This window comes from Eretmochelys imbricata, chromosome 5, assembly GCF_965152235.1.
Source record: "Eretmochelys imbricata isolate rEreImb1 chromosome 5, rEreImb1.hap1, whole genome shotgun sequence".
NCBI classification, from domain to species: Eukaryota; Metazoa; Chordata; order Testudines; family Cheloniidae; genus Eretmochelys; species Eretmochelys imbricata.
Genome location: NC_135576.1, coordinates 47675517 through 47689905, shown reverse-complemented (window position 1 = coordinate 47689905; position 14389 = coordinate 47675517). Strand labels below are relative to the sequence as shown.

Sequence of the window (14389 nt, the reverse complement as noted above, 5' to 3'; positions counted from 1 at the left end):
CACATACTTTAGTCCCATTGAATTGACAGGCTTAGATGCTTTGCTGAATTGGGGCCTTACAAGATGTCTGCAATAGAGGTACCATTCTGGCCCTTTGATGTCAATGATAAAACTCCCTTGTTTTCCCCCCACCCTTCCAAGATTCTCCATGGTGCTGCTCCATTAGTAAGAGCCTCAATGAAGTAAGGACTCCAAGGGTCCACTGTGTTCTGCTTCTAACCATATCATCTAACTGTGAGAGTTGTCTACACGTTGCTGTGATTAACTTGCCAGCAACCAGCGCATTGTCTATACTAGTGCCCTCACTAAGGACATTGAGCCAGTGGTAGGAAATTTGACAAAGCCTAATGTAGACAGACCACGAAACATGGCTTGCACATGTTTTTTCTGTTCACAGAGGCAACAGAAAACATCTTGTGTGGCTTAGTCACAATTATGTTTAAAAATGATCATTTCGGTAGCATAGACAGGGCCTACCTACAAAAGCATATTAACAGTAAATCTATAGCAAGATTGCTGGTGAAATCAGCATTTAATTTGACAAGTATCTTAATATATTACATTTTAACTCATACAACAACAGGCTTTAGGTCCTGTCCACTCTACAGTTAATTTTGCTCAGCCATGTTTTGAGATTAGTTGCAGTTGCCCTAAGCAATGGGGAAAAGGGATTTCCCCCCTGCTTAGAGCTCTGCTAGCTAGCCAAACTATGGTAACAGGGTACTCTTTATTTTATCTACACTAAGAAAATTACCTGTTGCTGACAATGGATTTCAAAGTCCACAGCTGAACGTGGTTTAACTGTCAGAGTAGCCAAGTACAAATGTTCACTATTGTTTCTGAATCTGTAGTTAAAATTTGTGCAGCTTATTTAACATCTTTGTTTTCTTTTTAGGAACATCTAGAAAACCATGTTGATGCACCAGATTTTAGTCTAGTCTTCAAACAGGATCACAGTGCACAGACTAAGCAAATCCGTTACTGCCTCTGGAATCTGGCTTACAATCAGTTAAAACCCCAAGAGTGGAAGATGCTGGCCTCGTTCTGGAAGTTTACAGAGGAGCAAATTAAAGCTATTGAAGAACAGTGGACAGGTAATGAAATGCACTGATCAGGTACAGTAGTATATAAATAGCTTAGGTGAAAACATGGCTGCTGGGAGTTATAGTCAACTCTGACCTGGTTTTTGACATATGGGTTCACAGCTACACATTATTTCCTTAGTCAAATAGGGACATTTCACTCAAATCAAATTCATGCTATTTTATCTGATTTTTTTTAAATTAACTTCAATTGTGAATTTAAATAAATTTCATGTTAACACATCCTGAGAGACCTCACTCATGCACCTGCTTCAGAATCCTCGGGGACTGCTGACAATCTATCCATATTTTTTAGGAAAGAACCATATAGTGTTGACAGTTCACCATTTCTGCAGCACATACTGCATTCTTTGCTAGTACACCATGGTGTATTTCCATACATTAACACAAGTTAAAAGAATAAATTTATTTTAAGAACCATTAACCTTGATTTTTTCCATTCGCTTTAGAGTGAAAACTAGTCTTTCACCTTTGGAAGTCTTAGTTTCCATCTTGCTTATAGGACAGAAAGGAAATAAGTGCGTGAGTAGAGTTGGAGGAATGCCGTACAAACTGGGATCTTTTACAAAAGCAGCTGGGACAACAAGGTTTTTTACTCCAAGCAGATGGCACAGACATGTATGTTGTATATTGCATAGGAAAGAAGAGCTATAAGGAACATGGACACCGAATGCTGCTCATCTGGTTACATGGTGTATTGCTGGCTCACCAGAATCCAGTCAAATATATATATGAAGATCTGGTGCATGTAGGATTTCAACAAGTAGCTGGTAAGCTATTGTTTAATATGCAAGACAAAGCTATGTGGGGGAGATGCTCCGTAAGTGCAGTCCTGCAAAAAGAACAAAGCTCCCTACTAGATCTGTAGTTATGGGGATTTTGGGTTTGACTGGGCAGAGGAAACTATTAAAATTACTTCAGGGTTGGGGGGTGGGGAGATGATGGACAGACTTGTTTTACAACAAACGCAGTTCCAATTGTAGTAGCATACCTGACACGGGCCTGGGAAGGAGCAATGCCTGTCTAGTAAGAGTATTTTTCCATCTTTCTTTACAGATAAAATCAGAGCTGAAATGAACCCAGAGATGGATTCGAGGAAATGTGCAGTTTCATGAACTCTTTAATAGAAGCTGTCATAGGCTATGGACTACGTTCCAGATGGAAAATCATTTGTAAATACTGTTTCCAGAAAAGATCTTACAATAGAACCTCAGTTATGAACACCTCAGGAATGGAGGTTGTTCGTAACTCTGAACAAAATATTTCAAAAGTTTACAACTAAACATTGACTTGATACAGCTTTGAAACTTTACTATACAGAAGAAAAATACTGCTTTCCTTTATTTTTTAGTAGTTTACACATTTAACACAGTACTGTACTTTTTCACTTCTGGTTCTAAATGAGGTGTGCGGGTGACTGGTCAGTTCATAACTGTGAGGTTCTACTGTATTTGCAAAATGTAGCTCAGTCTATGAAGTTTTTCAAAGCTTATTTATTAGTGCTACAAACTTCTATACCTGAGTTATTAATTTGGTTAGTTCCAGACTCTGCCTTTTTCTGACAGTTCATCTTTGAAAGAAATTACACAGTAATTTTAATTGAATTTTTTATGGCAGAGAATGACCACTGCAATTACACAAATGTTAATTTGTGACTATCCTGCCAAGTGAGAGAACATGCTACAATGTTTGTGTATGTGACTTAAACTAATACACTAATTCCATATTGGAACTGCACTTAAACCAGTTTGTGCTTAACACCGAATGTAGTTCCTGTCAGCTAGAAAGCAGATCACTTGTATTTCATAAGTGAGGATTATGTGAATAAATAATAAACACCTTCTCCACCAATAGGCCAGCACCTAGCCTAAATTTGAGATTTAGCTCATTTTAAAGTAAATTGTGAAGAGGATAACTATTTCCTGTTTTGACTGGCTTTGACTTGTTTAATGACATGACGTGGGTGGATATTTATTCTTAACATTTTTTGATTATACAGGACAAAAATACAAGATACAACTTCAATATAACATGGGCAGGTGCCTCATAATAGGAATAAACTTATCCAACAAAAGGACACAACACTATACAGATTACTCTTGTAAACAGCTTGTGGATGCATCTGTACTGTTCCTTTTCCAAAAAACCAAGCTTTGTTATTTGGGAATTAATATGTGATGGTAGCTTTTCTCTAGAATGAGAGCACTGAACATTTGTTGTGAGTACCATTGGGCTGTTTTAACAATTTACATTTGGTTCTGCAGAAGATGCTTGATTTGTTCGTTTAAAGTATCTGTTCATCTGGTAATTTTTTCATTTATTAAATTCTAATGACAAAACTGAAACTTATTCTTTTCTAGTTGCACTCATCTGGGGGAAAAAAATCTCCAGCAAGCCTGACTGTTGCTTTGGTAAAGGTGGTAATAAAACAAATTCTGCATTAAAAGCATTCTGCAGTTCTGGGCATTGCACCTGTGCAAGAGCATAGAACCAGGTTCCCTTCCTTTAACATCTTAGACGAATAGTGACTGTGTTGTCACATGAGCTGAAACAATCCATTGGTTTGGTCTTAATGAGTATTGGGATTCCTTCCATTTTTATGGAAACAGCTAGGAGGCTGCTATGGTGAATAATTTTTTCCTTGTACTATCTTGGATCTATGTTAGCTAAAGTTACCTTCATACTCTTTCCCTAGCATTAATCCGCACACCTAATTTCATGTGTTACAGTACTACACAGAATCTTAAGTCTTTCAGTCAGTGACTGAATCCAGTTCAGTTTCTTTTAAAAAACTTAAACCTACTTGTAATTAACATTTTATATAAAAAAAACCCTGGACAAACATCGATTTTGATCCTTTATTAAAAACCGTATTCAACAGCTTCCTTAAATATACATGTAATAAAATAGGTTCTCAAATAGACATAGCTTGCACTTACAGAGAACTACATTGCAAAGTCAAATTGCTATTTTTCCTCCTCAACATTTGAATATGTCTACGATTTGATTTTTAAAAAGTAAAAACATGATGTATCCTTGAGCCTTGTTACATCAGTCTGGAAACATTGGGAAGAGCTTTACTCTGCAACTTAGTAAAACTCTGCACCTGGAGGAAAAATTCAAGCCTTTCAAAATACTCCTTAGTCCACAACTTTTATTGACTGAACATTAGTATGAGCCTGGCTATGAGGTGTTCGTCCACCATGTCCAGTAGGTCTCACACTGGTGGCATTAGAAGCATGGTGCACAGTTCGAGAGTATTTAGCAGCAGTGGCTTGGGATATAGTTTGCTGAAAAATAAAATAAGATACATCTTACTATAAACATTTTAAAAAGTACTCCTAGAAACTTAATTCCCCATTAAGTTAGCTGGAATGCAGTGAACCTGAACCTAAAACAGAGAAGAACCAACCAGTGATGGATGGAGAGTAATACAGGTCACTGACCTCACTTTCTCTTAGCTCTTGGGTATTCGTCACCATCTATGCTTTAACTCTTTTCAAAATAAAAAAAAGTTCTTATTTGTGCAGATGGAAGCTTTTAATAAACAGTGCAGACAACAGTGCTAAGCTTCTGTAATTAGCTTAGAAAAAGATCAGACTGTTTAATTCAAGCACCTTGGTTGAGTTATTCTGTTGTGGTCCGATTTAGTTACAGCAACATTCCTTTAAAGTTAGGATAGTTTCTGAATAAATCAAGATGGCTTCCTCCAAAGGAAATATTCAGATGTCAGTTACCCTTTGGTAAGAAGACAGTTACATTTTCATCACAGGAGTTTCCTTACAAGGCTTAAGGCTGTTTTGCTACAAGGCAGATGGCCTCCCTGTTGCAGTAACTGTGGTCATTCTCATTTTAATCACACTTAACTACTCTCCAGCCAGAATCTTTCCATTGCCAAAGATTAATTCAATCAGAAAACCACTTCACGACAGCTGATGCAGCATTATGTATTTATTGCCAAATGTACATGACAAGTGGTAAGGTATGTGTGACAAAGGCCTGAAACATCCCCTGGTTCAGAGAGCTTCAAGGGGGCCTAGTTTCCTTTTCTAGTTTGAGGCTGAACAGAGGGTGCACATGCCTTCCAAATTTGCTCTCATCCCCTGCCCCTTTTTAAATTCCTTTTCCAAGCTCTAGCCAGCTCATATTTAACACCTCTACAAACAGTCTAACAGTTTGAGTGTCCATATAGTCATACAATCTGCATCCAGTCCTCGCTGTCAGAAAAATAAAGCTAACAGCATGCCTCGGAGCCCCAGGGCCGAAAGTAAAATGGAGCTCTTACTGGTATGGGGCCAGCTCTGGCCCCCCTGAAATGGGCGGGGCTGGGGTCAGCATCCCCCAGCCCACGCTGCCAACGGCTCCAGCGGCCATTTAAAGGGCCCAGGGCTCTGGCTGCCGCTGCGGGCCCTTTTAATTTGCAGCCCCACGACAGCTACTTCTTTTGCCTCCCTCCCTTCCCTTCCCCATCAGCAGGGGACCAAAGGGACAACAACATTAAAGCACTGCCATGGCAGCGCTTTAACATCGCTGCCCCTTTTGCGCCCCCACCTTGGCGGCCCTGCCGGTAGGGACCCAGCAGGGCCATCGATGAGGGGCACAAAAGGGGCAGCGATGTTAAAGGGCTGCTGCGGCAGCGCTTTAAAGTCAGCAGTATGGGCCACTACTGGCGGCTACTTTTTACCGATGCCGCCTTACTTTCATCCCTGCCCAGGGCACAGACCACCACCGCTTACGAACCTGTATCTTTCCCAAAAGCCCCTGGAAAAGACGTCTTGCCACATGCTAGAAGGTTAAATCCAGGCTCTGGTGAACCAAAACCAATGGAAAATTGTCCTGGAAAACCAATGTAGAGTTGAGGAAGTGTTCTGTTGGCAACCCCAGCTGCTTATATCAAGGAAGCTCAAGCACATCTGAGCTATTATGGCAATATCACCCCAGGAGGCAGATGATCTTTCATGTAACCAGACCCAAACAAACAACTTAGGACTTCACAGGTTAAAACTAACATCTTCAGCTAGATTCCTCCTTCATATACATCCAAGTGACCAAAGGCTCTTGCTCTGATGGTGGTCAGCCTAATTAGCTGTACAAACAACTTAGAATGATCTCTTTATGCCAATAAAGCCACTGCTCAAAACCCTCTTTCCTTGGTGTATATTGGCTATCCAGTATCCTATTGCTATAGTCATTCAATTCACCATCACACAACATACTGCATAGGAAAGGATGTGTGCGCGGTGGGGAAGGGAGTAGTAAGAATCAAGTACAGCAAAAAGCGGGGGTGGGGGGGGACGGACACGGGACGACTTTGTTGCCATCCACACAGTGGTTTGGTTGGGGCATGATATTAAGAAAAGTGATACATGCTTTAAGTCAGTACATCCTGTCACTACCGCTTTTGACCCACCCACATTTCTCACTCATTAAATCAAGTTCATACTCAAGTTCTAGCTCCACAACGACTGAGGAAGCATTGCTTCCAAAAAGCTATTTAACCTCCGTTGTGCAGAGGGTACTGACAGCAGGAGATGTACAATGAACCAACAAAGGCTTCTAAACCTATCAGAACTATTATTACAACCAGAAGGGGGAAATGAGGGTAGAGTTTAAGTGGGATTATTCATTTCCAGCCCTCATCACTTTGATGTGAATCTTTGTTGCTAGAACACACCCACCAGAAAAAAAAATACTGCTTATTTACTCTAATAGCGCTCACATGTATCTGTTAAAACAAAGATGAGACCGCCCCACCACGATGAGCTTTTAAACTACTCGTAGACATGGTGTAACAAGGCAATTATTACCCCAATATCAGTTGGACTTACCTGAGTGACTGGATGATGCTTTTCTACAACAACTGAACTCATGGGTGGGGAGACTCCCATTACAGCTAAACTACTACAAATTCTGTTCTTTTGTCCCAAATCAGATCGGCCTGTGATTCGAGCAGTGATTGTTCTTCCTGCCTTCTGCTGAGCAGATGTCACTACTCTTGCTACAGGCTACGAACAAACAAGACACATTAGTAGAGATGCCTACACACAGTATTTACAATGCAACAAGGCAGCTGCTTTGGTTTATTAGCTACATATATGAGTAGAATTTATGGGTACTGTAGGTAAACTAGAGTCCATAATGGTATAGAACAGATTCCATACAGTGGGCACAATTAAAAATTGGGTATTTATTACCTGCAGTTACATTTACCATGGTATTTCCCATTCTATATAAAGGCAATGCTACATTTATCATGATACTAGCAAGTACGGTGATGTGATTAATGGCTATCGTGCTGAAGCATAGCAAGCCTCGATCATGAAAGGGCCCTCTTTGTCAGCTTTTTTGACAAATCTAGCAATATGGAACAATTGTAGCTTTACTTTCTGGCTGCAAGCTAGTGACAGCTGTCGGCACCCACATCAGCCCAGCAGGGTCCTTGAATCAATAATGTACCAGGCACCAAAAAGGTTACACATAATGAAACTGAGGCACTGCAATTTTTCAATCTTCCATCCTTCCCCAGAGGAAGTACTGGGAGCAAACTGCCAGATAGGAGTGAGCTTAGCAACAGAGAAGATGGAGGAGGAAGAGAAACAAAAAGGAGTCTGTTAGATGCAAGAGCAGAGGAGGGAATGAGGAACAGATTTCAATTAGTAAGCTAAACGCGAGGCAGATTTGTTTAAAAAAAAAAAAACCCAAACCCAGCCTTTCAGCTGTTGAAATGTTAATTGCTCATGATGTGCTGTATATAATTTTGCACAAATGTTTCCTCTCACATCATCCATTTTATTTCCTAACCCCACACATTTCTCTTCCTAAAAGCCTTCCCCATTTTTAACTTAATTTAATATACAACAAATAATCCATTTAAAATGAATTGATGCATTTTCAAGTTTCTCTCCAGGCCTTTACCTAAACTCTTGGACAAACACCTCCACTTCATACTTCTGTATGTTACCCCAAATACTCACAAAAAAGGAACCGAGACAAACTTTAATACCTACAATGACTTCAAATATTAATCAATTCATTCTAGTTTGTTACCAGTTTTTGAGCGGATGTAATGCCAGATCCTACAGCTGCACTAGCGACTATTACTGGAGAATTTGATTCTAATCTGGTCTGAGAAGTACTTGCGTGGCCCAGATGGGATGAAAACTGTAAATAAATCAAAGGGTTTCACAGAGGAATGAGAACTGTAGTTTGGATCATACTTAATTCTTTACTGAAAATGCAGTTTTATTATTTGATTAGTCTGACACTTCCATTAACTGCTGAATTTTATTCTTTACAGATTCTGTACTCATAAAGCTAAATAGAGTCACACTCAACTTAAAGACCAACACATTGTCAGAAAGTTTGGGTACCTATAGAGATCTGAGTAATATCCAAGATTCTGTAACAAAGATCAGAAGTAAAAAACGTTGACACTTTTTCAGTTTGGCTATTTTGTGTGTAGTCAATTTCACTGTTTCCCCTGCTTGGGCAGGTCTTTAATAAAATGGAAAAATGTAACTGTAAACATCACAAATTGTCAGTGGGATCTAAGGGCAGATGTAGTACCTGAAACTATTTTTAATTCAGGTTTTGAAAATGACTAGATTCCAAGTTGGCACTGTCCATTGTAAATAATACATTTCTGAAAATTAGCCTTTAAATTATGTAAAATTCTATTTTCTCAATTGAAATCAAGTTCAGCTATTTTTTCCAAACAAGTCTCAGCAACTGTTTTCCACAAAGGTACCTTGGAAAGCAGATTCTGCTTAAGATTGTGACCTTTTTTATCCTAAGTAACTAGTTTACAAAATTTTCTACTTACAAAGTTAGAACTTTCTGAAAAAACAACATAGCAACCGTAACCCAACAACCGTGTGCATATAGTGTTTTATACTATAGTACATGCTGTTATATATAAGTACTTATGTTTCCAAAGTAACTAAGTTCTGACATTTTAAAAAGAAGCTATTTGTAAATTATCCAAGTGCAAAAACATTACCGAAAGTTCTCTCAGTGTAGGAGTTATTCAATTTGTTCAGTGAAAAAACCTGATGTCTAAATAGCTTAATGAATAAACTTTTTCTACCACCACATTTTTTAAATTCTATTCCTGCTATAGTACGTACAATTTCCTCTTGTGAAACAGTGGCTGCTGTTGGAGGGGGTGGTGATGGAGGATCAAATTGGGAAGGAGGGAGCCTTCCAGTGGCATTAGTTCCAGGATCTTCTCTCCGATTTACTGGATCTATTATTAGAAACACAGATTAAAGCAACAAGCACAGAACCTGGTAAACCCAATGAACACTAGCAAGCCTTAAAGAGAGAAGATGAGTCACAGTAAAACCTTTCTGTTCCTTTGGGATTTGTATATAATCTTATTAAAAGGATCAGTCTATTATTACATAGGGTTTTATTTCTCTCTCCTCCATTTGAATCCCTCTCTCAGAAGCTTGCAAATACCATGGGCCAGATCCTGTGTTACACCCCAACCCCTTGGTGCTGGTCAGGTGATGCAAATAGGTAGGATTCTGGACATAACTTGCCAATGGAGAATTCCCTAGGCAGAGGGGCTACTATGTTAGATGCCCCACCCCAGCCTTGGTGTAGGGAGCATGGCAACAAAAGGAGGTAGCATGTTGGAGCCCTGCTGTACTGGTGCAAGATCACTTAGGGACACTGCATCAGTAGGGTAAAGTAACTAACTCACCTGAGAATTGGCCTGCTACAGATTCAGGGAGCCATAACCAGCTCCCAACACTTTGCACAAAGCAGAGGTCAGGGAGAACAGAGTCCAGTACCTTTTCCAAACAGGTTTTGTTCTTTTCTTTCAGAACACACAGTTTCTTTAAAAGAGCAAGCAGGAATATGGTTTTTATTTATTGACTTCCTTGCCCTCTCTAAACGCAGATTCACAAAGCTGAAATTTTCACTATTGGTAGTGCTTAGAGATTTTGATCATTCTATAGACTACAGTGACCCCATGTGGCAGTTAAATTTTCATCACTTTAAGTTTTAGAACAACCTAACATTACTACTTTAATTTTCTCCTATATGTATTCATTTCATAATATTTGCTTTTATGATGTGTTGGTTTAAACTTGTATTTTTCTAGAAAAAACAAGTCAATAAGCAGGACATTTCTGTACAATACAATAATCACTACTGAAGTCAGAAAATAAAAATAACCTAAGAAGTGTTTTTTGTAATGACATGTGTGCGTTCAGATGCTTTGATTTCTTTTTTTTCAAATATACAGAGAGAAAATATAAAACTTGGATGGATTTTCAGACCTATCTCCATCAGACCTGAGTGCCATACATCCACGCCAAGGGGAAAGGGAGGAGTTTTTAATTAAACAGTTTAAAAGTCATTTCTGTAGCTGATTCTTGTCTTCAAAAACAGGAGTTGTGCATAAATAACTGATCACTGATTTTTGGCCTATGGTCTTTGAAGCTTTCAAATTCATAGATTATAAAGCCAGAAGGACCACTGTTTATCATCTAGTCTGCCCTCCTAAAGGAATACGGTCATCCCTAATACTATTCTGCCACTCCCTCCTTCACTATAGAACTTCTGCCTCGAATCTTGTCCAGCCCCTTCCTGCCTGGCCTCCTGCTATAGTTTTTAGAGAGGTTTTCTCTCTTCCTATCTCACAGGTGTGTACATTTGTAAATACCCTCTCACTAATGACTGGGAGACCCACTGAACTACAAAATTTTATTAACCAACAAGTAAACAAAAAAATTGCTTGCTGAATAGAAGGAGAAAAGAAGTGTTATAGTCAAGTGTTCAAGAGATAGTCCCTTTCTACTGTTCTGGAACAAAGCTAAAAGTTGAAGTACCTAATGCGGCCCTTAAACTTTTATTCTCAAGTTCCACAACTGCAAAAACTTTGTTAAAATATAACCCAGCTAAGAAAATTTAGAAAACTTAAATGTCTGTCATTCCAATTAGTACTCACTCAGAGTAGTCAAACTACTTTAAAAAAACCAAAATCATTGTTAATAATAGAATACCATTTATTTAAATATTTTTAGATGTTTTCTACATTTTCAAATATATTGATTTCAACTACACAGAAAACAGCATACAGTGCTCACTTTATTTTTGATTAGAAGCATTTGCACTGTAAAAAACAGAAATAATATTTTTCAGTTGACCTAATACAAGTATCAGAGTAACAGCTGTGTTAGTCTGTATTTGCAAAAAGAAAAGGAGTACTTGTGGCACCTTAGAGACTAACCAATTTATTTGAGCATAAGCTTTCGTGAGCTACAGCTCACTTCATCGGATGCATACTGTGGAAAGTGTAGAAGATCTTTTTATACACACAAAGCATGAAAAAATACCTCCCCCACCCCACTCTCCTGCTGGTAATAGCTTATCTAAAGTGATCACTCTCCTTACAGTGTGTATTATAATCAAGTTGGGCCATTTCTAGCACAAATCCAGGGTTTAACAAGAACGTCGGGGGGGGGGTAGGAAAAAACAAGGGGAAATAGGTTACCTTGCATAATGACTTAGCCACTCCCAGTCTCTATTGAAGCCTAAGTTAATTGTATCCAATTTGCAAATGAATTCCAATTCAGCAGTCTCTCGCTGGAGTCTGGATTTGAAGTTTTTTTGTTGTAATTTCGCAACTTTCATGTCTGTAATCGCGTGACCAGAGAGATTGAAGTGTTCTCCGACTGGTTTATGAATGTTATAATTCTTGACATCTGATTTGTGTCCATTTATTCTTTTACGTAGAGACTGTCCAGTTTGACCAATGTACATGGCAGAGGGGCATTGCTGGCACATGATGGCATATATCACATTGGTGGATGTGCAGGTGAACGAGCCTCTGATAGTGTGGCTGATGTTATTAGGCCCTTTGATGGTGTCCCCTGAATAGATATGTGGGCACAGTTGGCAACGGGCTTTGTTGCAAGGATAGGTTCCTGGGTTAGTGGTTCTATTGTGTGGTATGTGGTTGCTGGTGAGTATTCGCTTCAGGTTGGGGGGCTGTCTGTAGGCAAGGACTGGCCTGTCTCCTAAGATTTGTGAGAGTGTGTTGGGTTATCCCCCAGGATAGGTTATAGATCCTTAATAATGCGTTGGAGGGGTTTTAGTTGGGGGGCTGAAGGTGACGGCTAGTGGCGTTCTGTTATTTTCTTTGTTAGGCCTGTCCTGTAGTAGGTGACTTCTGGGAACTCTTCTGGCTCTATCAATCTGTTTCTTCACTTCTGCAGGTGGGTACTGTAGTTGTAAGAATGCTTGATAGAGATCTGGTAGGTGTTTGTCTCTGTCTGAGGGGTTGGAGCAAATGCGGTTGTATCGCAGAGCTTGCCTGTAGACGATGGATCGTGTGGTGTGGTCAGGGTGAAACCTGGAGACATGTAGGTAGGAATAGCAGTCAGTAGGTTTCCGGTATAGGGTGGTGTTTATGTGACCATCGTTTATTAGCACTGTAGTGTCCAGGAAGTGGATCTCTTGTGTGGACTGGACCAGGCTGAGGTTGATGGTGGGATGGAAATTGTTGAAATCATGGTGGAATTCCTCAAGGGCTTCTTTTCCATGGGTCCAGATGAATAGGTCATCAATATAGCGCAAGTAGAGTAGGGGCGTTAGGGGACGAGAGCTGAGGAAGCGTTGTTCTAAGTCAGCCATAAAAATGTTGGCATACTGTGGGGCCATGCGGGTACCCATAGCAGTGCCGCTGATCTGAAGGTATACATTGTCCCCAAATGTAAAATAGTTATGGGTAAGGACAAAGTCACAAAGTTCAGCCACCACGTTAGCCATGACATTATCGGGGATACTGTTCTTGACGGCTTGTAGTCCATCTTTGTGTGGAATGTTGGTGTAGAGGGCTTCTACATCCATAGTGGCCAGGATGGTGTTATCAGGAAGATCACCGATGGATTGTAGTTTCCTCAGGAAGTCAGTGGTGTCTTGAAGGTAGCTGGGAGTGCTGGTAGCGTAGGGGCTGAGGAGGGAGTCTACATAGCCAGACAATCCTGCTGTCAGGGTGCCAATGCCTGAGATGATAGGGCACCCAGGATTTCCAGGTTTATGGATCTTGGGTAGTAGATAGAATATCCCAGGTCGGGGTTCCCAGGGGTGTGTCTGTGCGGATTTGATCTTGTGCTTTTTCAGGGACACAAATCAGATGTCAAGAATTATAACATTCATAAACCAGTCGGAGAACACTTCAATCTCTCTGGTCACGCGATTACAGACATGAAAGTTGCGATATTACAACAAAAAAACTTCAAATCCAGACTCCAGCGAGAGACTGCTGAATTGGAATTCATTTGCAAATTGGATACAATTAACTTAGGCTTCAATAGAGACTGGGAGTGGCTAAGTCATTATGCAAGGTAACCTATTTCCCCTTGTTTTTTCCTACCCCCCCCTCCTCAGACGTTCTTGTTAAACCCTGGATTTGTGCTGGAAATGGCCCAGCTTGATCATCATACACATTGTAAGGAGAGTGATCACTTTAGATAAGCTATTACCAGCAGGAGAGTGGGGTGGGGGAGGTATTTTTTCATGCTTGTGTGTATAAAAAGATCTTCTACACTTTCCACAGTATGCATCTGATGAAGTGAGCTGTAGCTCACGAAAGCTTATGCTCAAATAAATTGGTTAGTCTCTAAGGTGCCACAAGTACTCCTTTTCTTTTTGCTAATACAAGTACTGTAGTTGAAAGTTAAACTTAGAAATGTAGAATTATGTACAGATAAAACCCTGCATTCAAAAATAAAACAATGCAAAATTTTAGAGCCTGCTAGTCCACTCAGTCCTACTTCTTGTTAAGGCAATCGCTTGGACAAACAAGTTTGTTTTCATTTGCAGGAGATAATACTGCTCAGTTCTTGTTCACAATGTCACCTGACAGTGAGAACATGCGTTCTCATGGCACTTTTGTTGCTGGAATGATAAGGTATTTACATGCCAGATGCACTCAATATTCATATGTCCCCTTCATGCTTCAACCACCATTCCAGGGGACATGGGTCCAACTGACGGCCAGTTCTGGTCGATAAGAATCCAAAACCGTGTGTACTGATGCCTGTTCATTTTCATTATCTGAGTCAAATTCCACCAGCACAAGGTTGATTTTCTTTTTTGGTGGTTTGGGTTCTGTAGTTTCTGCATTGGAGCGTTGCTCTTTTAAGACTTCTGAAAGCATGCTCCACGCCTCGTCCCTCTCAGATTTTGGAAGGCACTTCAGATTCTTAAATCTTGAATTGAGTGCTGTAGCTATCTTTAGAAATCTCATATTGGTACCTTCTTTGCGT

At 39.9% G+C, this 14389-nt stretch overlaps 2 protein-coding genes across 13 annotated transcripts in view; one reads left to right on the top strand and one right to left on the bottom strand.

The window, feature by feature from the left end:
• Positions 1 to 2416, top strand: part of ANKDD1B (ankyrin repeat and death domain containing 1B) — a 40623-nt gene extending 38207 nt beyond the window's left edge. For 5 of the 6 annotated variants that reach the window (XM_077817035.1, XM_077817036.1, XM_077817034.1 and 2 more), the window contains 3 exons: positions 896 to 1094; positions 1742 to 1873; positions 2160 to 2416. In XM_077817035.1, coding sequence (XP_077673161.1) covers positions 896 to 1094; positions 1742 to 1873; positions 2160 to 2218 — 390 coding nt within the window. In that variant the 3' untranslated portion in view covers positions 2219 to 2416. Of the gene's footprint in view, positions 1 to 895; positions 1095 to 1552; positions 1874 to 2159 lie in introns of all 6 variants that reach the window. The other variant, XR_013346139.1, reaches the window with a different exon arrangement.
• A 1531-nt stretch (positions 2417 to 3947) lies between these two features.
• The window catches only part of POC5 (POC5 centriolar protein), a 51154-nt gene continuing 40712 nt past the window's right edge, over positions 3948 to 14389 (bottom strand). For 5 of the 7 annotated variants that reach the window (XM_077817028.1, XM_077817024.1, XM_077817027.1 and 2 more), the window contains 4 exons: positions 9230 to 9348; positions 8151 to 8264; positions 6932 to 7108; positions 3948 to 4393 (listed from right to left, as the gene is read on the bottom strand). In XM_077817028.1, coding sequence (XP_077673154.1) covers positions 4244 to 4393; positions 6932 to 7108; positions 8151 to 8264; positions 9230 to 9348 — 560 coding nt within the window. In that variant the 3' untranslated portion in view covers positions 3948 to 4243. Of the gene's footprint in view, positions 4394 to 5843; positions 5940 to 6931; positions 7109 to 8150; positions 8265 to 9229; positions 9349 to 14389 lie in introns of all 7 variants that reach the window. The other 2 variants (XM_077817025.1, XM_077817026.1) reach the window with 2 other exon arrangements.